This window comes from Pezoporus occidentalis, unplaced genomic scaffold (genome assembly GCF_034315485.1).
Source record: "Pezoporus occidentalis ecotype Australia unplaced genomic scaffold, CSIRO_AGI_Poc_V1 ctg1, whole genome shotgun sequence".
NCBI lineage: Eukaryota > Metazoa > Chordata > Aves > Psittaciformes > Psittacidae > Pezoporus > Pezoporus occidentalis.
The window spans coordinates 13793736-13817575 of record NW_026912778.1 but is presented as its reverse complement, the minus strand read 5'-3'; the positions used below and the strand labels follow the sequence as shown (position 1 = coordinate 13817575).

General features: G+C 40.3%; 1 protein-coding gene and 1 long non-coding RNA gene across 5 annotated transcripts; both read right to left on the bottom strand.

Moving 5' to 3' along the window:
- Window positions 1-1941: 1941 nt before the first annotated feature.
- Window positions 1942-23817, bottom strand: CNOT7 (CCR4-NOT transcription complex subunit 7). 4 transcript variants are annotated; one of them, XM_062640600.1, is made up of 7 exons: window positions 23727-23817; window positions 22512-22718; window positions 22026-22219; window positions 18640-18801; window positions 11515-11659; window positions 6132-6242; window positions 1942-3649 (listed from the first exon to the last, which is right to left on the bottom strand). In XM_062640600.1, the coding sequence occupies exons 2-7, from the start codon at window positions 22626-22628 to the stop codon at window positions 3521-3523; spliced, it is 858 nt and encodes a 285-aa protein (XP_062496584.1). In that variant the 5' UTR covers window positions 22629-22718; window positions 23727-23817; the 3' UTR covers window positions 1942-3520. The 4 variants fall into 4 exon arrangements, with proteins under 4 accessions (XP_062496584.1, XP_062496507.1, XP_062496675.1 ...); XM_062640523.1 differs by lacking the exon at window positions 23727-23817 and adding an exon at window positions 23550-23682; XM_062640691.1 differs by lacking the exon at window positions 23727-23817 and adding an exon at window positions 23329-23479.
- On the bottom strand, window positions 3998-5623 carry LOC134175245 (uncharacterized). Its single transcript, XR_009968952.1, has 2 exons — window positions 5001-5623; window positions 3998-4906 (listed from the first exon to the last, which is right to left on the bottom strand). It is a non-coding gene; the product is annotated as an uncharacterized LOC134175245 (long non-coding RNA).
- Window positions 23818-23840: the final 23 nt, after the last annotated feature.

Below are 23840 nucleotides of genomic sequence, written 5' to 3'. Positions count from 1 at the left end.
CACACGCCCAATGTAACTACCTGTGACTATTTCTTTCAAAGAGTACATAGCAAAGAAAATCACTATTTCCATGAAAACACTCAGATTTAGATTTGGATTTTTTATGTATTTATCCTTTTATATATAAATATCTCCTTCTTTCAAAGTCTGAACAACTACCCTTTGAAAAACAAAATCCAGATAGACAGGTTTTACCTTTCTTAACCTGACCCCAGCACACTGAAGATACTGTCACCTGTCCCTGCTTCCACCTTCAGTACACTTCCTTTCTGAGTTTGTCGATCAATGCAGGCTTCCTGTTACTTTCATTCTATTTCCTGTGTGAGGGAATGAACCATTCTGGAGCTTGAGTGTAACCAGTCAGGTACGATTAGAGAAAGTCCTTGGATGTCAGGTTATAGGTCACTCCCAAATTCATATTGGAAAAAGCCTCAAATACTCTGAGTATTTTCCAAACCCATTTTCTTCCATCTCAAAGATCCTTCTTACCTAGTTCCAATGAGCAAAGGGATTAAATGCTTTTAAAAAACCTGACAGAGAACATAACATTCCTGAAACACTCATTTGACTCTAGAAGCCAAAAATACAAGTAAATAATAAAAAGAGTAAATATAACAGGTTTTGATATTGCATTTCTTCTGACAAGCCTATTCAAACAACAGTATTTTAAATGGATTGAGAAGAGCAGAGAGAGACAAGAGAATTCTTATCTCTGAGCAAAAAGATGCACGTCTAGACAGCTGGAACTGTGCCTGCACATTCATTTTTGCAAAAGCTATTAAAGCTGCCCCCTTTGGAAACAGATTCAGATTTCAGACTCTGCAGTTCACAAGTAACAGTCCTACGCATAAGGAGAAATTACTTTTTTCATAATCTCTACAATTTACCATTTAAATCACTCCGTAATGGAACCTAAATCTAATTTTGCCACGGAAACTGAATGATGCACAGATGTCTCCCCAGCTCTAATCAGCTCCCAGCCAGATCACATTGATCAGACTGAGCTCTCACACAGAATAAAGCATAATCTTCATTTCATGCTGACTTGTGGCTTTATGAGAAAAGCTTTTCTTACAGAAAGAAAACTAAACAGGAGAATTGCTGGAAGTCAAACACCCTATGAGAATTTTAGGCTTGGGTTTAAGCACACTCAGCCTGGTCCTGCAGACAGTGTGCTCATTAGCACCTGGGACACAAGGTGCGCACCTATCGCATATCTTTGGGTTTAGCTTCTTCCAAAAGGAACCCAAGTTCTGACAGGTTCATGATGGCAAGCAAAGAAAAACACAGCACAGCATGTGGGATGCTCACCATTCACTTCAAAAGTGCATCCGAATCCGAAATAAAACTTTACTGTAGGCACACATTCAGAAGCCTCTTAATCTTCCTTCGACCCTCAACTAAGAAGTTACTTCAAAACAAAAAGCCATCAAGGTTCTTTGAAGAGCCATTTCTTTCAAAAGTTAACCCCAGTGAGCTGTATTGGCATGCTTCAGGCAAAGCTACTAAACTTTAAAGCAAAGGCATCAAACTTCAGGGGTTCTTCATTCCATGTGTATGCAAATGTGCCAGGTAACACACAGTAAGAATCCATCCTGTTTTTTTGTTAGATACTCCCTATCTTATTAAAGCCAAAGGCAATCAAAGTTAAAACTAATCACCGTCATATAATGCATAATGGTATTAAAATTAGTTACTAATGGGATTTGGATGCCTCCATAGTAAATTGTAACCACCACTCTTGCAACTTACATCAGCAGGAATGAAGTGACTGGAAACACACAAAGAGAATTCTGCATTGGAAATGGAATCAGTCAGGGAGCAGTGAGTTAGATCATTTTATAAGCACACGGAAGAGAACCGTCATGCCTAAATGAACCAGAATGCAGAACTGAACTGACTAAATACACCAGGAAAAATTTTGCAAGAAAACCACCAGTGTGTTGTTATGTAAGAAAACATTTCTTAGGCCTTTATTTACAAAAGCTTTAATAACAAATACCCTCTGTTATGCAAATTATTTGTTGTTTAAAAAGGACCACCCAGTTACATCATTGTAACTCCATGAAAAAAGGTGTTTTGATTTTTTTAAGTACAAGGTAAACCAGAGTAATTTGGCGAACATTTGGAGATTCTTCTACTATTGATTTCTGTGCCAAGCACACACACAGGTACGCGCGAGCACGCAGGCACACGGTGTCGCACTTTCCATCATTTCAGGCTAGTATTTAGCTATTCAATACCACAAAGTCCTTCCTGCACAACTGCTCTGTACACGTGCTATGCAGAGTTAAGAATGTCCTTTAGGGTCCTTTAAAACAATATATCTAAAATATATTGCTAAGATATACTCAAAAATAAACTAGCATTACACTCCTCAGGTAACTTTATTAGCTATAAGTTATTTATATTTTGTTGTTTTACAACAAATATCTGCAACATCTGTCTTTGTAACAACTACAAAAAAGCACGATTTAATTGTCCTTCTAATTCAATTAAATAGTATTTTTTTCAGATCTTTGGGTTTTGTCTTTAATTAAACTGACTTTCAAAAATCGTGAAATCAAGTACGTAATAAATATGACTTCATAAAAAATATCTGAGGTGTACATTACCAGAATAAAAGCTAGGAAGTTAATCAAGGGAAGCGTGCCATTCCGAAACTCCAGTATCCTTCAACTCTCAGCTTCATGACAAAAACGCTGAAGTCATAGCTGTTCTTTTCCTGAAGGGTGTAAAGCTGTTTTTTCAAGCCTCTTTCCCCCGTTACAGAGCGGTTTTAAAGCAGAAGGCCAACCAGCAGTTGACATGTGCAGGATGTGTTTGAAGATGACCGAACACTAGTAAAATAACAGCAGTTACTATGATTTCAGTAGTTTGTTTTGCTCGAACAGACAGAGGTTATGCAGCAAGTAAGTCACGTTCTGTGGGTTGAGATACCAAGGCAATACAGCGTGAAGCTGCTGAACTTGGCAGATGATTGTTTTCTAGCTCAGGGCAAACAAACAGAACAAAACAAAACTTCAACTAAAACAGAGGATCTGAGTCAGAGTCACTCTCTAAAGTGCAAATTTGATGGTCCACAATCTTGAATAGCTAAAACGCCTGCGTAGTGGAAGGAACAGACATGAATGGGGAAAGTTAGTTACAATCAGTGCCAGTTAATTTGGAGGAGGGAGGGGAAAAAGAGACAAAACACCAGAAGATCAATACAGGTAAGTTTACCAGACTTAAAATTCATTATGATTTAACATTCCCCTTCTCTCTGCCACACTGATCCTATACATGCTTCTTTACAAATGGGCTAGTTATGAGGCCAAAATGTAATCCAGAAAATTTTATATATCAATATTAAGATCAAAATCCTGTGATAGGAACAGTCAAGTTTAGTACGTAGAAAGGCAGAAAAGAAAGTGTGCTGAGAAAGGGGGAAAAAAGCCTTATTGTCCAAGGGGTTCAACCAGAGATAAAACCTATATACAAGCACGTGGAGGTCAAAAAGATGGCCTTTCATTTCATGTCAGGACTGTTTGTTGGCTTCTTCTTCATATGCATTTCCTGTGCCATTTTGTACATAAGATGACCCCGAACCAAGGCCGTATAAGTGGCCACAATATTTGGCATCATCAATGTGATCTTCAAAGAACATCTAAAGAGTTAAAAGAGAGATACAAATTATTGCCAAAGAAATGGCTCAATTTAAACAGAACTATAGAAAGGTGTTAAAAAGTTACTTTTTAGCATAACACATGAAATCCCAAAGTGCAGAAGCTGATATAATTAACAGAATAACACACTTAACACATTATCAAAATGTGCTTATATGACATGATTCTTTAAAACAAATCTGTCAAGAAATACAATCAGTCTCCTTGTGCACCCTTCCTGATGAAACAGACAAATGGAATGTTTTGGTAATTTTGTATTATCGGTTATCACCCGCTTCTCTGCGGGTGCAGCAAAGAGATTTCTCCAACTGATCTCTGTGGAGTTTCCCGCAACAGGCATATGCTTGGCATCCGTCATTGGTGCCCATACTCTACCTACTCCTCAGTATGAGTGTTTTCATCATACTGTGCCCTGAAATGGAGGTATGTCCTCATTTATATAATAAAGGCTTGAGTGCGGGTAGAATGTTTGAGCGCAAAGCCCATTATGGAGTTCAAAGAAACGCAGAACAACGTATTTCCAGCTAGACCCTCACAGAGAGGAACTTCATTTAATAAGGAAGCACAAAATTTACTTAAATTTTATGGTAAGACTGCATTTACACAAGTCTTAATTGTAAAGAGAACCTTTCAGTGTAAGACATATGTAACCTGTGATATTCTATCTTTCAGACTCAGGTTTTCAAGCAAAACCATGAGTTACCCCACAAAAACGAGAAGACAGCCACCTACACTAAAAACTTCACAGCAACTCTGCTGTAAACCACTGTGAACCACATCCCAGTGGCTGACATTCCAAGTCATCATCAACATCAGAAACCTAAGACAGCCAGAATCACGCAGAAGAAGGGTGGACACAATACACAATCTGAATGCAGAGGACTGCATATACCATCCAGGCTGAAAAGTTCTCCCTTCAAGCTTTACTTCGAGCACCACAGTCTGAATGGGAAGTTCTGTAATGAAGGAATTGTATACCTCAGAAGTTTTAAAGCCCCCAACAATTCTTAAAATAATTAGGTAGGAAAACTCCAAAACAGCAGCTCTACTGTTGTAGAATCACTATTTAAGTGTTTCTGATGGGAAGAAATGTATCAGGAACTTTTTTTGGCTGGCACTCCAACACCCAGCAAGCAAGCTGCAAATCCTTCACAGCAATCAGTAAAATAAACTGTCTACCTCCAAAAGCATTGTAAAATGAAGTTTTTTCACTCAAATACATTGTTAAACAATGAACTCTACTGAAAATACTTTAAAAATGCACATTAACTATTTCTGAGTACTGTGCCCTTATTTAGAAAGGCTGCATTAGCAAAGAATCAGAGAAAGAACTGAAAAAAATCGTAATCAAATCCATGACTGTTGGCTGCTTTGCACTAAAAAACAGAGTTTCTCCCAATAACAGCTTTTGGTAAAAAACTTCAAGAAGCTTATTTGCCATATAACACAAATTGCATCTCATTAGAGGAATGGTCCCGGGTTTGAACCTTTTCCACTAGAAAGCTAACTTGAAAGGCAGTATGTTAGGCATGGTTTTCACATACCTCCTCTTTCCCTTTATTTGCTTTGGATTTTATTTCCAATTCAAGAATGAAAGAACAATACTGGGCAGATGGCAGTTAGCCTCACTGGCCTTGGATCATACCAGAAACACAATCTCTCTACTGCATCTGTAGCCTATGACCTGCTTGACAATTGCAGTTCCAGTGGAAGCAGAACAGTGTTACAATGAGCAAACCAGCTTAAATCACAGCATTTATTTTTACTTGCTGTCTCACTAGTATTTGTCAGAAACTTGTGGTCATTTTCTCCTTTATAAAAAAGGGTACACTACAGAAGGTAGACACTTCATACTAAACATTATTAAAAGATGAGGTTTACTACTGCCATCCATTCTGACATGGTAAGCAACACTGAATTAATAGCAGAATGCCATGTTCAAATGTACTGGCAAATGCCTGAAAGTCATTATTTAATGTACCTACAGCCTGCAAGTTTAACCTGTGACTAGTCAACACTTTCCCCCTCTAGGTCTGCCATAAGCAGCAGTGCACGCCAGCCAAGTACTATACTGAGCAGAAGCTTCCAGAGAGTTGGCTTTCAGCGTGTGAGTATGGGAACTACACTCCCTGAATGGCGTATGTTTCCAGCAGCTCATATACTCACTTCTGAAGCCACCTAAAAATGGTACCCTGCAAAACAGGTAATGGAAAAAAAACAAAAACCCACAAAAGATTTCAAAAGCCAGGCACAGAAATAAGAAGCAATATGCACTCACAGCATCTAAGCAGGGAATCAGTAGGGCTGGTTCACACTTACGCTGGGAAAAACACAGGTGGTCTTATCTTTGACAAGAGTGAACCCTGACCTCCTTAAAATACAGCAGACTTAACAGAATCAGCAACTCATCTGCCTACCACAGCACATTACTATCATGGAGATAAAACCAGTATGTCCACCTACTTCTCGCATTTTGAAAAAGGCCATTCCTGTGAGTAAAGAATCAGATCCTGCCTGATGCTGTGGTCCTATCCTTTCCAGCTCTAGCTGCTCAGCCACTTCTTGTAATCCACCCTGAAACAGAAAACAATTGTGTTAACTGCTGAAAAATAAATTAAAGCAGAAAACTGAACAGCTGTATTTGGGGAAAATCTGTTACACAAGTCACACAACAGCAGGTGTATTTCAACATTTGCACAGTAGCTGAAGGAGGTATTATACTAGATAAATACACACCTGGAAAAATCAAACATTCAGTATCAATAGCAACATTAGAATTCTGTGTCAGTATTGATCAAATAAAGCAGTATCAACAAAACTACTACTCCTTCATGTTCCAGCTTCTCGATTAACCAGATGTCATTACAAAACAACTCCTTCAAGATGTTGAAAGAACTGGCAATGCTGAAGAACAAAACCAGGTGTTCCTGTACTCCTATTTGCATGAAAGTTTAAAAGGTAAAAATGTTCCACAATGTCAAGAATTCAAGTGCTTACAAATGAGGTGCCCATAAACCTCCATGACTTAAAAATACCTAGGCTTCCTTTGAAACGGACCTTTTTACTTCCACTTACCTTTCAACAACTTTTTCCACTTCCCTTCAAAAAAACTGAGAGTATCCTTAAGTATCTAGAACACTACAGGGAGTCCAGGTAAGTGTTACACAGCAGGTGTTTAGAAACCCGATGGTAAAGTCCAAAGAGGAAGAAAGCACCCACTCCATCTGTGCAAGGCATGCTACCCCTTGTGAAAGTTAGTTTCATTAGCCGTTGTTAGAAGACAGGGGGGGAAAAACATGCAAAAAAATCCACTGCCATGCAACTGTTTTTCCAAGAGACTAAAATTCAATAGTGTAGCGCCAGCTTTTCTGTTAGAGATCCATATTTAAGTCACACGTGTTGCAGTGAAACCTATTTCTTATCAAAGTAGTTAAACATCTCACATGCTGCAGACGTCACTCCAATGCTGCAAATCTTTCTGTTCTTAAAGGTAAAACTTACCCAGTTTTGAAGCAAACTTTCTTCCCAACAAGCTGATGTGAAAAACTATTCCCTTAACTGCAAAGTGGCTAAATAAACCTCTTATTTAGTGTTTGGGGATTATTACCCCCAAAATGCTAATAACCACTACGTATGGAAGCAAACCTGTCAGAATCTGTCTGGTTTTACACAGAACACAGATCTATTGAAGGACAGACAGGCTATACTGTAACTGCAGTCTTTTAATGCTGTAAACTACACTGTGAGCACATAATTTTGTACATAAATTATTTTTTTTAAAGTGATTAAGCCATAAAGCTACTGGAAACAGACTAAAGCATGTGCACATTCTTTAAGGTCTAGAAGGATCAAAAATGTGAAGATAAACTGCTTAGTGCTCCCATAAGGTTTGGAAGGAAAAAGAATGTTGCACAGAGGCTGTGCTTTTAAAGAAAGACTGCCTAGTATTACAGTTCACCTTTCCTTGTTCTCAACCCATTTCAAGTACAGGAATGGAAGCAAGAAGAGGCAAAAGCATAACAATCAAAGTTAAAACTAACAGAGCAATAGAAATAAAGCCTGATCTGAAAATGAGATCAAACATTATGAAAATGGTCAGCAGAAAACAAAAAATGCATCTCAGATATAAGTATGTTCACTGCTTTCAAACTTCAAAAACAAGCTGTGAAGAGTTAGCAACAGCACGTAGGCCCATTACCCTTTCAAGGCATCATTTTTGGCTCATAAACCCTCTGCTTCCTCAAGCTGTGAATAAGCAGTGCCTCATCACCAGGTTTTGCTAGCTGTAACACTATCTACTCAAGTTTCAAGCAACTTTGAGGGAAAAAAACACTCAAGAATAAAAATCAGTAATAGTTACACAGCAGCTGCAAGCTTTGGAACGCAGCCTTAGTAATTCAAACTTTACAGTAACTGCAGCCTACAGAAGAATGCTTTGAAAGTAGCGCTTTTAATCCATTTGTGAATGTATCCATTTGTAAATGTATCACACACGACTTGTGTGGAACTTTTTGGTCTACAACTGCAATACCTGCAGAATAAAATTTGGCTGTCTCTGGTAGACTACTGGGATTGTCTTTCAGGCAAGACTTTGAACTGCAGATAAGAACATTTTACTCTTGGGAGAGAAGGACAAATTCTTCCTAAATTTTCAGACCATCAGTCAAGAATAAAGCCACAGAGTGATTTACATAATCACACAACCAGAGTCAACAGCAAAATCAGATCAAACACTGGTTTCATGGCACTGGTACCAGAATTTATTGTTCTGTATGAACCCCCATATTTAAAAGCAAGTTTCCAACAAGGTCTATAAATCTACCTTAGAGTTACCATTACTATAGAAAAGGTTTGCAACTGTTTACACAGAATGATTTTTAGAGAACAAGCAGGAGTTTTACCTGTACTACATCGATACCCCAAGTTAACTCCCAACCTGCATATCAGTACATTCATGTCCATTTAAGTTGGAGTAACATACTATAAATTCAATAACTTAAAAACAGACTACATAATTCCACAAAAAGAGCGTCAAACAGCTTCCTGATCCTGAAGCATGTTTATTTTTGACTATGGGTGTGTGGGGGCAGTGTGTGAGGGACCTACAGTAGGTCAGTGAGTTCCATATGAAAAAAATCTTAAGACTAGTCAATAAAGGACAACTGCACAGCAGATCAGTTCACTGCAATTTAATAGACTGAAAGTGAAGTATCAGGAGACAGTGCATGCATTTTTAGTTACAAAACTGGATGTTTAGCAATTTGTTTCAGATAGCTGCTCTTGGTACAGTACAAGTCCACCATGATTTCACCACTGGTAAATCTGGAGGGGTAGGGTAGTCCACATCCCTTCCCTGCTGTCATTACCAGTCTGCACATTAGGTGACAGGACCAAGATTTACTGCAGGAAACTGACCTACATATTCAGCTCTGAAAAAATAAAATCACCCTTGTTCTTAAGGTTTGCTGAAATAAAACCTTGTCTCCAAAAAAAACATCAGCGTCTCTAAACAATGACAGTTACACACAATTACATCTTAATGAAATGACAGGAAATATAATCCCTCTTTTCCCCAAACTCACTGGGAATGTCACCTCTGGAATGGTGACATTGTCACCTCTCCTACATCGCTAACGTTGGATTACACATTCTGGTTTTGGAAAGTGTGTTGCCACCAATAAGACACCAGATGCTTTACGCTGCTTCACCCGGAGTGATAAAGTGAGAATGCTTGTTTTGGAGGGTTTGCCTCCCCTAACCCCTCCTTTAAGACTCCTGAATTTTTCCTTCTGGCCTCTGTGGAGAAAAACTGTGTTTATGATGTTCATTAATAGCCACTTGCCCAGCTGATTATGCCAATAACAGATCCAAATGAACACAGGTAGGTATATTTCTCTTTTTTGACTGGAAGGCAGGTCTTCTTTTCCAACACTAACTCAATTAACAAAGGACTCACACTATTTACTTCCCACACAAGTAGGCTACTAAAAAGTTACATGCTCTATTAGTTTATCTCAGAAAGAAACAGAGGACTATAAACAGCATATAAATCACTGGTCCAGCATTATGAAGTGGCAAGCCATCCCATAGGATTTGGTTGTACTATAGTCAGTGTTCTTTTCCCTGCAGGTTCTCATTCAGAAAGCCTAGAGAATCAAGTTACTTCCCATAAAAGCAGCAAGTCATTAATTGCAATGCACCTCCTTCCAGCAGCAGTCTACACTCTTACAGTTCTTTGGCAAGTACAGCTGTTCACAGTCCCTGTAGCATCTTTCTTTCATTTGCTGTCTTCCCCTTCACATACTTACTTCCAGTTTCCATTCATTCCCCAGTCCAATTAAGTATCCACATTTTATGTCTGACAGAGTAAACCAACTAGGAGCCTCACTGGCCCGACATAAGTTTCTAGTACTGCTTTTTTTGCCCAGAAGCCACATATTGTCCCTGAACATATGCTGTTGTTTATCTTTCCTTATGAAGCCATCTGAATTATTCTTCACTCCATTCCTCTTCCCAAGATAATTCCACAGCATCATCGCAACTACCTTTGCCAAGATGACTGCAGTCCTTTAGTGGACTGCACAATGAAGAAATAAGAGTATACAAAACCCATCAATTCTTATGGCTCAAAAAGTGAAGGATTAATTTCAAACATTGGTTTATCATGTCCACAAAGCCTGGGCACTGTAAAGGCAGCATCAACATGCAATTTTTAACAGGTAAGCAGGACAGTGGGATTGAGTGCACCCTCAGCAAGTTTGCCAATGACACCAAGCTGTGTGGTTCGGTTGATACCCTGGAGGGAAGGAATGCCATCCAGAGGGACCTTGACACGCTTGTGAGGTGGGCTGATGCCAACCTCATGAGGTTTGACCATGACAAGTGCAAGGTCCTGCACCTGGGTCGGAGCAATCCCAGGCACAGCTACAGGTTGGGCACAGAAGAGATTCAAAGCAGCCCTGCAGAGAAGGACTTGGGGTGTTGGTAAATGAGAAAATGAACATGAGCTGGCAGTGTGTGCTCACAGCCCAGAAAGCCAACCGTATCCTGGGCTGCATCAAAAGGAGCGTGACCAGCAGGTTGAAGGAGGTGATCCTGCCCCTCTACTCTGCTCTTGTGAGACCTCACCTGGAATATTGTGTGTTCTGGTGTCCTCAACATAAAAAGGACATGGAACTGTTGGAACAAGTCCAGAGAAGGGCCACAAGGATGATCAGGGGACTGGAGCACCTCCCATATGAAGACAGGTTGAGAAAGTTGGGGCTGTTCAGCCTGGAGAAGAGAAGGCTGCGTGGAGACCTCATTGCAGCCTTCCAGTATCTGAAGGGGGCCTATAGGGATGCTGGAGAGGGACTCATTAGGGACTATAGTGATAGGACAAGAGGTAACGGGTTAAAACTTAAACAGGGGAAGTTTAGGTTGGATATAAGAAGGAAATTCTTTCCTGTTAGGGTGGTGAGGCATTGGAATAGGTTGCCCAGGGAGGTTGTGAATGCTCCATCCCTGGCAGTGTTCAAGACCACGTTGGACGAGGCCTTGGGTGATATGATTTAGAGTAAGGTGTCCCTGCCCACTGCAAGGGGGTTGGAACTAGATGATCTTAAGGTCCTTTCCAACCCTAACAATTCTATGATTCTATAACAACTGATGTGTGCTCCTGCCTGCTTCTATCAATAGCCTTTAATATTAAATACAAAAAGCTTGAGACAACAGTGCTTACTAGGTATTATCAAAGCAAAACCAGTAAATAACGATGTAGAAAATAACAATTTATTTTTTTTTTTAGGCATAACGAATTCTGCCACCAAACCCAAAAGTTGCTCTGAGCCATTTGCAGGTTACTCACCTTCAGATTTTTGCAGCTCTTCATGAGATACTTTACATCATAGATGACTGGGAAAAACAACCGCAGTATCTCAAAGAAGTCCAACTCTTCTTCAGGTAGATTAGAGTTTGTCAAGATTTTGATTAGATAGCCAAAGTCATATCCACTGCAAATTAATAATAACAAAACCCAACATAAGCCAGCAATTTAGAAGCATCCTTCTCACTTCCAACATCAAGACTTTATTACACACTAGCAGGACATTTAGCTTCATTTCAATGCAATTAAGACTGACTTTTATGAAAGACTAAGCCTCAGTGTTAATGGCCCTATTACAGATCCCAGGGAAAATATTTTAATTTAGTCTGAATGAGGCCAAGTGAAGACAGAAAAAGGTCTGCCTACAGGAGTTTCTCTAAATCCTGAAACAAGGCAATGCTGCTGTGGCTTCGTCTGGCAAAAACTTACATTCTGGTGTAAGAATTGAGTTTCTCATTACAAACTGAACAAGACAGACTTTTACAGTTCTTGAAATACAAAAGATTACGGAGTTTCCAGAGCCAACACGTTTATGTCTGAAGGCAAGTTTCACCCTCACCAGCAAAGACTGGACTTTCTTTCAATTTCCCCAATTAAATCAGCACACATTAAACAACTGAAAAAAATAAGAGATTGTAGACTATTACTCTTTCTGGAGGCAAGGACAGATGAAGTTGGAAAAACTTCTCTGTGTACATGTAAGTCAGCAGGAGGCAGCAAGACAATCGAGCAGTACAGGTTTGGTAGAAGAAACTGAGGTATTATAGTATGTATGTGGAAGGAAGAATTTGGGAAGACTTCATTCACAAGAGCCTGACTGAAGAATGAGGACGTAGGAACAAGGTGAGGCAGTAAAATGGAAAACACATACATTCTCAAAGGGTTATGATAGGGAACCCTAGGGTTTAAAGTATAGGAAAAACATGTCAGGCACTAAGCAGGACTAAATGCCACAACAGTGATGACAAGTTATCCTTTTCCCTAGGAAGACAGAATTTACAAGCCATGATCTGTTCATGAATCTGATCTGTTCTGATCCCCTGCAGAACTGCCTGTGTATGCACACATACATACACTAGACAGGGGCAGATATGTTCTCTTCTTTGTTATTAGGTTTGCATTGAAGCAAACCAGTTCCTAGATTTTTACTGACATGCAATTTTAAAAACACCTGTACTAACAAAGAAGATGAAAACACACAGCAGGGCTGCTTCTGCTGAAGGCTGCATCAGTTTTGCTGCTTATGGAACCTTAGCGTATAGCTGAGAGACAATTCAAATGAACTGGTGGCTACTACAGACTCCGAATTCCCAGTTGAAGACTTCATGTTCATTCTTGGTTACAGGAGGATCTTTATCTGAGAGATGAACAGAATTAACCGAGGGAGTACAGAAGACAAATCAGTTACAAATGGGCACTGTACTATTGATCCCGTGGATATTTAGCACCCATAAAGACTGCTGACTTACGATGTAAGCTCAAGGCTTTCACTTGCATGCTCAATGTGAGGAGGACTGCTTTCTGTACCTTTCTTATACTATAGGCTTCTCTACATCATCTTTATCTTATGATTTTCTAGACAGAGGGTAGAAAATCTTAAACATCCTGGGAATGAATGGATTGCTTGCCAGGAGTCCATTATTACAAGATATACAAAAGTAATGGACTATTGCAGCTCTCCCATAGGAGGTTTCCAGTACTCTGAACAGGAATTTCATGTTGAACGAATCCTGCACTGCATCTGGTGCCTTGAAGCTGTGCTGGCGGCACTCCAACCTCTACAGCAGCAGCCACTGGCCAGGTGCAAAGAAGCCAAAGATAAATAAGGATTTCAGCTGAGTTTTATAAAGTAAGAATTTGAAATATACTTGGCAAAACAGTAGCTTGGAAGCTTAGTTTTATTAGATCTCAGGGAGGGAAGGGGGGGAAGCCTGTATCAGCATAAAGCCCTCTAGAGAAAAAAAAAAATAAAAAGAAAAAAGCCACGCTAGCAAAAAAGGCTGTTCAGAAAAATGCAGAAAAGGCTGTTCAGGATTAAGGAGACTTACTCCGCTGGAGATTAGAGAGGTTATTAACTCACTGAATTCCTGACGTTTGCCATCCTTGTGGCTCAAATGTAGCAGCTGTATTAAAACTTTTAAAGTGAAAAAAACAGTATTTGTGCTCCTCTTAAATTTTTTGACTTTCCTCCTCTTCCCAAAAGAATTATGCACATGCCTGAATTACAAGTAAACATAAGCTCTCAAACACTTCCAACTTCTATTAAGAAGGAAGTACTGTAAGAAAAGAAACATCAAGACTCATTTACTGTTGGTATTAAGAGGGAGGAGGTTGTCATAAATCTGCAATTTTGATGAAGAATTCCGCTCCCCCCCCCCACCTTGGGGACTGTAGCGGACTCTTTCATTCCAGGATCCTCATGCATAAAAGGCAACAGAGTATTCAAACAGCTGTTTTAACAGACATGACTGCTCTTCCACTGCATGACAACATTCAGTCAGATATTTGCTCTTGGATCCTAAGCCTGGGTTTAGTCAGCTCAAACAAATGTCTCATATTTCTTAAGTTCCAGCTGTTAAGGCTTAGTCCCAGTGTGCTTGTAACAATCACCACAAACCATGCTTTACTAATCATAATGCAGTATTAAGGCATTTACATAATCTTTTTAATATACTTTTGGGGGGTAATATGCTCCAGTCATCAAGCCTATACAGACATAAGGATCGTCACTTCAAGTCAAGACTAAGATACACCAAGTTCAAAAATTTGAGTGGCCACTGCTGCTGAATGCTGACAAGGGTAAGAAAGTCCACAATGAGCAATTTGGTAATTCCATGCTCATTAAAGAACTTTCCTTCTAATCCTCTAATAGACAATTAGTGGTTGGTTTCTACCCTGAAGCACACAGGCTTCCTTTCCTTATAAAGCTTTCACTATTTCTAATATAATCACCTACTGTTACTTAGCACAGCTAACCAAAATCCCTGGAGCCAGAAAGCTTTTTTCTTTTTGCACTGAACATGGACAGCTGCAGGCAATGAGACCATTGAAAAGATCAAAAGTGCCTGTATTTCTTTCCCATACTTTCAGAAATTCAGATAGCCAATTAACAATTAATTCTACTCAAGGACCAGCAGTCTCTGAAATAAATCAAAACCTGACAGACCTGAGAAAGCTTTAATTCACTTTCTAACTGGCTAACAGAAATGAACCAACAGATTCAATTTTACTAAAATCAGTCTCACACAAATGATTATTGAAATGCAATAGCTTGGAACTTTCCCACTTCAAAAAAAATCTGGGTTAAGAGGCATGTTTGTACAGAGCACCCAAAGGCAGACTGAGGTTGCACACAGGTGGACACTCAAAGCCTCAGCAAACCAGTCACTTGAACATCCACAAAACCAGTATTTGAGCTGTTCTATTTTATAATTTGTTAGACTGCCAAGCACTCACAGCTCTCGACGGTGACAAGAATCAGAAATTCAGGGTTTCCCCCTCCTCTCTCAACTCAAATACATTTTAACACACACAAGATGAGTTGCTTATGAAGTTGTGATATATACAAGAATCAGTGACAGTGCAATGGCTCTTCATATCTGGCAGAGCTGCAGATCCACACAGATTCACCAATAGGTAAGGAAGCTACATCAAATGCAGAGGTAAAAAGCACACAAAGCAAGCTATTTTAGAAGCTAACAACTTAGAAATAAACTACATAACAGTTCAAGTAAATCAAAGACTGGAAATGACACAAAACCAACACACAAGCTCACTCTGAAAAGGGAGTAACTTCCCTCTGCCCGCTTCCTAGAAGACTCATACATTTGGAGGATTAGTAGTAACTAAAGTTTTTGAGGAAACAGAACCAATAGCACAGTCAGCAACATCAAGTACACCTTTCTGTAGTAGTAAAAGAACTACTGCGTGGAAAGCCTACATGAAACAAATTTTCAACTGAGTTGTCCTGCTGTTTAAGCTTCCACCAACAGTATATAATCACAATCAACACAAGATAAATTTAGAAACAGTTGTTTACTGTTCTTTGTGGCACATTTTATGTGACCCATGCTCATTTGCAGCTTTGTGCAATCTTAGCTCCCAAGTTCTGTGCTCAAGATAATATCGACATACTCTATCAAGCACAAGAGCCTGTAAACGGTTTCTGACATCAAGCAGAGCTGTTGATAATCAGCGTTGGATAAACATTTACTAGAACAGCTGTTGAAGAGGATTTCTAAAGACATTTTCAGTGAAGTCCACAACAGAAACTCATTTAAGCACAGATGAAACTGGACCTGGATAAAGCCATTCCAAACCCCTTCATAAGCTGCACTAATAAAAATGACATTATTGCTCAAAGTTTGCACTACACTTCAATCAGCATATGAGTCAGGAATCACACACAATCAATGCAATTATGCTTTAAAAAGAATCCCTACTGTGGAAATGGTTCAGGTATTCTTTTGCTAGGATAGCTTACATTGGACCCTTAAACTTACTACCAAGTGATACTGGAAAAACACTTTCGTAGCTGTAACTGCTCCTATTAGTGGATAAAGAACTGGCTGGATGGCTGCACACAAAGAGGTGTGGTCAATGGCTCAAAGTCCGGCTGGAGACCAGTAACGAGTGGTGTCCCTCAGGGATCGGTGTTGGGACCGGTCTTGTTTCACATCTTCGTCGCTGACATGGACAGTGCGATTCAGTGCACCCTCAGCAAGTTTGCCGATGACACCAAGCTGTGTGGTTCGGTTGATACCCTGGAGGGAAGGAATGCCATCCAGAGGGACCTTGATACACTTGTGAGGTGGGCTGATGCCAACCTTATGAAGTTTAACCATGACAGGTGCAAGGTCCTACACCTGGGTCGGAGCAATCCCAGGCACAGCTACAGGTTGGGCACAGAAGAGATTCAAAGCAGCCCTGCAGAGAAGGACTTGGGGTGTTGCTCGATGAGAAAATGAACATGAGCTGGCAGTGTGTGCTCACAGCCCAGAAAGCCAACTGTATCCTGGGCTGCATCAAAAAGAGCGTGACCAGCAGGTTGAAGGAGGTGATCCTGCCCCTCTACTCTGCTCTTGTGAGACCTCACCTGGAGTATTGTGTGCAGTTCTGGTGTCCTCAACATAAAAAGGACACGGAACTGTTGGAACAAGTCCAGAGGAGGGCCACAAGGATGATCAGGGGACTGGAGCACCTCCCGTATAAAGATAGGCTGAGAAAGTTGGGGCTGTTCAGCCTGGAGAAGAGAAGGCTGTGTGGAGCCCTCATAGCAGCCTTCCAGTATCTGAAGGGGGGCTACAGGGATGCTGGAGAGGGACTCTTCATTAGAGACTGTAGTGATAGGACAAGGGGTAACGGGTTAAAACTTAAACAGGGGAAGTTCAGGTTGGATATAAGAAGGAAATTCTTTCCTGTTAGGGTGGTGAGGCACTGGAATGGGTTGCCCAGGGAGGTTGTGAATGCTCCATCCCTGGCAGTGTTAAAGACCAGGTTGGACGAGGCCTTGGGTGATATGATTTAGCATAAGGTGTCCCTGCCCACGGCAGGGGGGTTGGAAGTAGATGATCTTGGGGTCCTTTCCAACCCTAACTATTCTATGATTCTATAGTCAGTGTCTGATGATGATGTACCAGATACATGCATATTATGCCTCCCCAGCCCTTCTCCTGAACTATCCAGGTTATTTTACTATAGTCAAGTGTAAATCAAAAATATGCACATAAGAGCCCATAATAATGAGTTTAAGAAGCTTAAAGAAACTTAATTCACTAATTCAAGCCTTTGTAGTTCGTTTGACAGCTCATGGCATTCAGTATTTTTCTCCCATGGTGCTACTGCAGTAGCAGAATAGCAAGAGTACAATTATTTTGGAGTCATATTGTGAGTAGAGACAGCTGCAAGTGGAAGATGGAAGCAGATTAGGTGGCAAGTGTACTCAAAGAGGATCCCTGCTTTTTTTTTTTTGTTAGCTGTTCTCCCCCTCCCGCTTTTGGAAGGAAAGTCAGTCTAAAACTTGCATTCTACAAAGCAAGCCAAAATGATGAATTCTGCAACAGGCTGTTATATGCATCTTTCTATTACTGTCTTGCATTGGCTGCTGAAGAAATCCTTATTTTCCAGTTGGTTAAAAATATAAATACTTCTCTAATTCCATGTGACTCTCTCTTCAAACCTCCCTTCCAAGTTTTAATACTTAAGAATGAAGAATTTCCTTTTTTTCTGATTTTGTCATCTACATATTACAGTTCACCAATGTAGCATGCGTGATAAACAAGAATAAGGTTGTAAGGAAACTACTAGTCTAAGCTAAAATGTTTGCTCTACCTTTGTTGACTTATTTAGCAGCCAGCATTTAAGATGGCAACTTGGGGGCATTACATAACAATAAGCCATTAAAGCCACTGTTGCTTGCAAAAAGTGCAAATTACCTCTGGCAGGTAGCCGAGTACACAATGACTCCTGTCTAACGTGTTCAATCTTATTAATGCCTGAAGATCTTTTCTATCTTGACAGATTCACAGAGATTTAGCATTCACAATTCTATTTCTACTTAGAGAATGTGCTCCTGTGATGGTATAAATAGTAAAATATATTCAAGGCTTAGAATATAGAATCAAGGTTTATCAGGACTCTCCTTCAAGATGAGCAATTTCAGCTGCCCAGATTACTAGGAGATTTAGAACAAATTTAAAAGTGCTTTATAGAACTCTTCACTGACAGTTCTGCAGTCTCTGCCATAAGACAAACTGCATTTGCTCAAGAATTGCTTAGGAATAACTTGCTTTTATCATTGTTACAATTATTACTAGCATATGTGATATTAAAAGATGCCATGCCACCTGCTGGCTTAGGAGTTTCATGTTTTTCTGGTTTACAGTTTTCTGGTTACAGTGTAAACACCAATAGTAAAACACCACTACACTCTAATACAGAATGGTGCTATAAGTACTACAGCAGAAACACTTTCTAAGTCTTAGCAACCAAGGTACTCGCTATATAGGCTATCACATGTAAACCACTTATCACATGAGATGCGAAATCCAAGCTCTAGAATTCAATGATCAGTATCAAAAACGCCAACCCTTAACATGCAGAATTTACCTATGAAAGGAAAGCCACTTGACTCCTTCACATAGTACAACTCCTGACGTCATAAGCAGTTCTGCAAAGTATTGTGTCTCAATTCCTTCTTCTTCATGCTTTTTAAACTGGATACCAGATGTTGTCAACAGCTCAATAGAGTCCTGGGCGTACATATCTTCTCTAGAAAAAAAAAAAAAAAAAAGAAGAGGAAAAGTAAATTTCAGAATCTACAAACCTCAGTGATTATAAACCTGGTAATATTTATTTTTTGCTGTTCACTCCACAGACTTCGCTGCATAGAGAGAGAACAACTTGAGTTTTTTTCCATGTTAATTTCAAAACAAACCATTTCCATGGCTTTTATGAACCTTCACCAGCATTTCACCATTCCCAGCATCTCCATTCTCTCCTCCTTCACAAAAAAACTAGTTCCCGCTCCTCTCCCGGTTACCCAAAACTCCCCTTTTAGCAAACCTAAGGAAAGTTAATGTATGAATACAGATATTTTACTGAATAATATCTATTGCTGCAACTGTGACAAACTGAACATAACAGCGGAAGCACTAATGCCCTGCACTACAGAACTAGGAATAGTATACTCCAGATCCCAGTGCTGCACTAGTTCTATGAATAATATTTTTCACACATTCTTGTGATATAAGTGTACGTAAAGTTTTAGAGACACGCTCAAAACTTCCTTCTCACTACAACCAGAAATTAAGTCTTTGTTCCACCTAGTCAACCCTTAAAATTCAGGTAGCCTGACATTTTCTTTCTGAAGACCATCTTCTAACAGCCATATTTTGGACCTAAAATTTCACAGGCTAGAAAAAGATTCCTCTATGCCTTGTTTGATCCTCTCATACCCCTCTATTCATTCCCTTTACTATTAACATTTTTGTAAAGTCTTACAGATTTTGTGATGAAATCAATGTTTGGGTTTTTTTTTTCCCCTAAAGTTTAATCTACCTAGAAGATGATATTCATATTACTGTCAGCAACATACTATTCTACAAACTTTCTTCAGTGTATAGTTTTCAATTTTAATAAAAAATAAACACAACCAAAACAAGCCACAAAAAATAAAACAGATAAGACAACCAATGTATCAAACTAGATTCAGTCATAGACTCATACCCCTTATTCCTAACAGCAGGTCATCATTCATCAGAACATAGAGATACATTCTCAAGATGTGTTGTGTCTTTTTTCCCCTCCCTCCTACACAGCTGCTCATTAGTTCTCCAGCTTTAAGGCATCATTTTCCCAGCACCTATCCATCTCCATAACGCATTAAAGAACCCATCCAAAACAAACATGCCTATTTTAAAAGAAGTTGTTTCAATTCTAGTTTGTTGCTCTGTACTCATCAGGTGGATAGTTAGTTTAGAGAAATATTTACGCTCTTTAAAAGCACACTATAACAAGACCTGGCTGGAACAACACAAAAAAAAAAAAATTACCTTCCAGGAACAGCCAACAGCTGTTTTGCTTCAGGAGCAGAACACTTGGCACAAGGCCACTTCCCAAAAAGAAGTTTAGAAAAACATAAAAGAGGTTTCTCCAACCATGCACAAGAAAATAACCTCGTGCTTTATGCAGCACTTACCTAGCTCACATTTTGTACCAAATCCCCCAAGTGAACTATTAACTAATTTGTTAGGTGACTGGCTATCTTGCCTTACTAAGCTGTCCAGTATCTGGCACAAGTGGATGGAAAACTACTTTTATTTTCAGTTTCTTGACATTAAGTGGACCTTTGAAGTAAAAAAAACAAACCAACCATAACACAGGCTTCTCTTCCCAGATCACAGTTTGGAAGGTACTAATTCATTTCTCCTCCTCCCATATTTAGCCAGATTAGTACATTCTTCTATTAAGAAAACAGAAACCTGTCCAGCATTTATACAGCCAGGTAAGTTTAGAGATACCAAAATAACAAATCTGCACTCTCAATTCTTTTAAGAGGTGCTTCAGACAAAACTTTTTTTAAAAAATTATGTATTTCCTCAGCCCAAACTGACTAGTGACAAGACACAGCACTAATAGTTTAGAAAAGCAGAAAGATCAAGAGATTGTTCTCTTGCGGAGAAGAGAAAGCAGACTTTTTTCTTTTTAAGAAGCCTGATTACTTTGAAAACACTTCTTTTTATCTGCAGAAAAAAAAAAAGGTCTGTTCTCTAAAGCTCCTTTAGGCTGCAGTTTTAACTCATGTACATCAGCTTGTCCTGTGATCAGCTTGTAAACTGCCAAAAGCCTTCAACATGCTTAAGTCTAAGTAGTGTTTGCACTGATACTCAACTCAGGCGATATGAAAATTTATCAGACCAATTATGTTTACTTCAGGAAAAAACTCAAGATATTGTGTAACTCTGTCTCAACAACTTGCTAAAGATATAATCAGAACTCCACAAAAGCGTCTGTGGAGTCCCCACTGGAAAAATCAGGTTTATACTTAAAGATGTATCACTGATGAAAATCACATTGGGAAATAAAGTTCACAATACTACTCCACAGATCATTAAAAATAAAAATAAAAATAAAAAATCAACCAACATTTTACAGAAATAATATAGAACAAAAAATCTTCACAGGAGTTATGCTGTAGAATCAGCAATCCATTCTTCACCAAAAGGACTGTCAAGCATTAGCACAGGCTGTCCAGAAAAACTGGTGGAGTCACCATCCCTGAAGGTATTGACAAGACCCAAGATTGTAGATGTGGCACTTAGGGGCATGGTACTAGGTTAACGGCTGGACTCAATGATCTTAAAGGTCCTTTCCAATCTAAACAATACTATGTTATATAAGAAAATTAAAATACAGTAGCTCAGAGTACACAGTTTAGAAAAAACACAAGAGAAACTGCTGCAGTATTAAAAAACTGAACGTAATTTACTAGCATATTATCTAGAACTTATTGTGAGTCTCTTAAGAATAGTGTTAAAGAGCACATCACACTTGCTTTAGAACTTGCTAATAATATTTGTCATGCTCCTTTTTAGTCACTTCAGTAACGTTACTTTTTTTCACATTGGCATTTTCCATTTAAAAATACACAAAGAAATAATGTGACTTCTGTAATAACTAGTCACAGTTAAACTAAGGTAGAAGTACTTTGAAATGCCAAATATGAAAACACTAAGCTAACTCTTGCACCACCTATAAATGCCTCTTTTTGAAACTTTTTGACCAAATCACTAACAGTAAGACAGGCTGTACAGAAGTGAGGAAAGAAAACATGTATGTGGCTGACAAAATTTTTCCTATATATATGTATAGATACATAAAGTATCTGTAGCATTCCAATTATTCAGATAAAAAGAACTGCTACAGGTTTCACAACCTAGAACACATCTTAAGTCAGAAACACACATTCACCATCGCAGACGTTTAAGACTTACGTTAAATTAAATTTAAAATTAAATTGCCAAGTTGATGTTCCTGGAGGGTATTCTCCTTGCTCGTTCATAAAAGTCAGTCCTAGTTGAATTATTTTCAGCAAGTCTACATTGCAGCGTAATAACTGGTACTGATAGTCTGCATTGCTTCTGAATTCTCCAATAGGTCTTGCAACTACTCCTGGGAATTCTGTATCCTGCAAGAACAGAATTAAAACTTCAACAAAAGGCACCCATAAAAATACATGTTGCTCATTCTTACATCTCAAGCATCTTATCTCTCATAGCTAAAGATTACTGTACATTTAGCTTTCAAAAAGGTAATAATCAGGATCCTAACATTTGTACAGCATTAATTCAACCTTAAGATTTCACTATTCTTTCAGTTAAAATGAATGAACAAGCCCATAGCTTTAATTTACTAACATCAAATGAAGGCATTATGTTTATCATGGTAATTTGCTAGAAAAACATCAAATGCCCACTTACCATAGCTACATAGTTATACTTCCGTATAACTTGACGAATTTTCTTCATCTCTTCATCCAAGTTACAAGCCCAAACTTCACAGATTCTTTGGCTATGGTCTACGGTAGCTGCTGGCATAGTGGGGGGCTTTAGAGACCATACATCAAAAGTTACACTTGACTGAGGACCAGTTGCATAAAGAGAATGTCAACTGTTTATTTTTTTAACCTAAGAGACAAACAAAGTAAAGTATCAGAGCATAAGTTTTTATTCTTCATTTATCTGGGAAAAAGTCCATCCTAGTTCCAGAATCAAGATTTATTCTTCAGAAGTTCATACAAGCAGCACAACACAGCCACCAAAACCATGCAAACTTCAGCTATACGAGTTCAAAATACTGTCTGAAACTGAAACCCTATGGTTTTGTTAGTAACTTCATTTCCTGCACAAAGCTCTTCAAACCAACAAGGAGCACTAGTTCAACTGATGAACGAGATACTTGAACCCACAAGAGTTACTCCCCCATGGGTTACAAACGCACATTCCTGTGGATGCCACGGCTACGTGCAACATGAAAGGAAGCGGCAAAGCGATTCTTTGCGTTACGCCGAACTGGGGGGCACTGCGGACGGCGGGAAGCCGCCCGGGCTGGCCGCCTCCCTGGGCAAGAGAGTCTCTTTCAGCTCGTACGGGCCCAGGGGACGCGCGCTCACAGGTTCCCAGCCGCTTCCTTGTGCGTACAAGGCCCGAAGAACGCCTCAAGAAGCCGCAGAACCGCGCCGGGCAGCACCCCGCCACGGGGAATGGGCCGCAGTGGGAAGGGGCCACCCCAGCTTACCCTGCCCCGCCCCGGTCTGGTGCCGGCAGAGGCTGCGCTCCCGAGCCCACCTCCGGCGGCCCGGGAAACCACGACTCACCCGCAGCAGGCCGTCGCGACCACCAGTAAGTCAGTGGGGCCACCGCGGGCCCGAGCGGGGCAGGGCACCGGGCCGCCTCCAGCTCCCCCAATTCCCGCAGCCCGCCGCCCCCCCCCCCGGGCCTCCCTCGCCGCTTACTCACGCTCTCGGCCGGGCCGGGCCGCGCCGGGCCGCGGCGGGTCTGGGGGAGGCCCCGCGGCGGCCCGCGAACGCCCCACAGCCAACAGCCGCCGCGCGAGACGCAAGAAGCGCCGCCCACGCCGCACAAAAGCCATTACATCATCGCCGCGCGCCGCTGTGCGGGCCTTTCCCCCCTCACCTCTGACCGCCGACAGCGGCGGCGGCGCCAATCACCGCCCGCGCACGCGCCTTCCACCGCCCCTCCGCGGACAGGGTCAGCGGCGCGCGGCCGTGACGCAACCTGCGCGCCGGC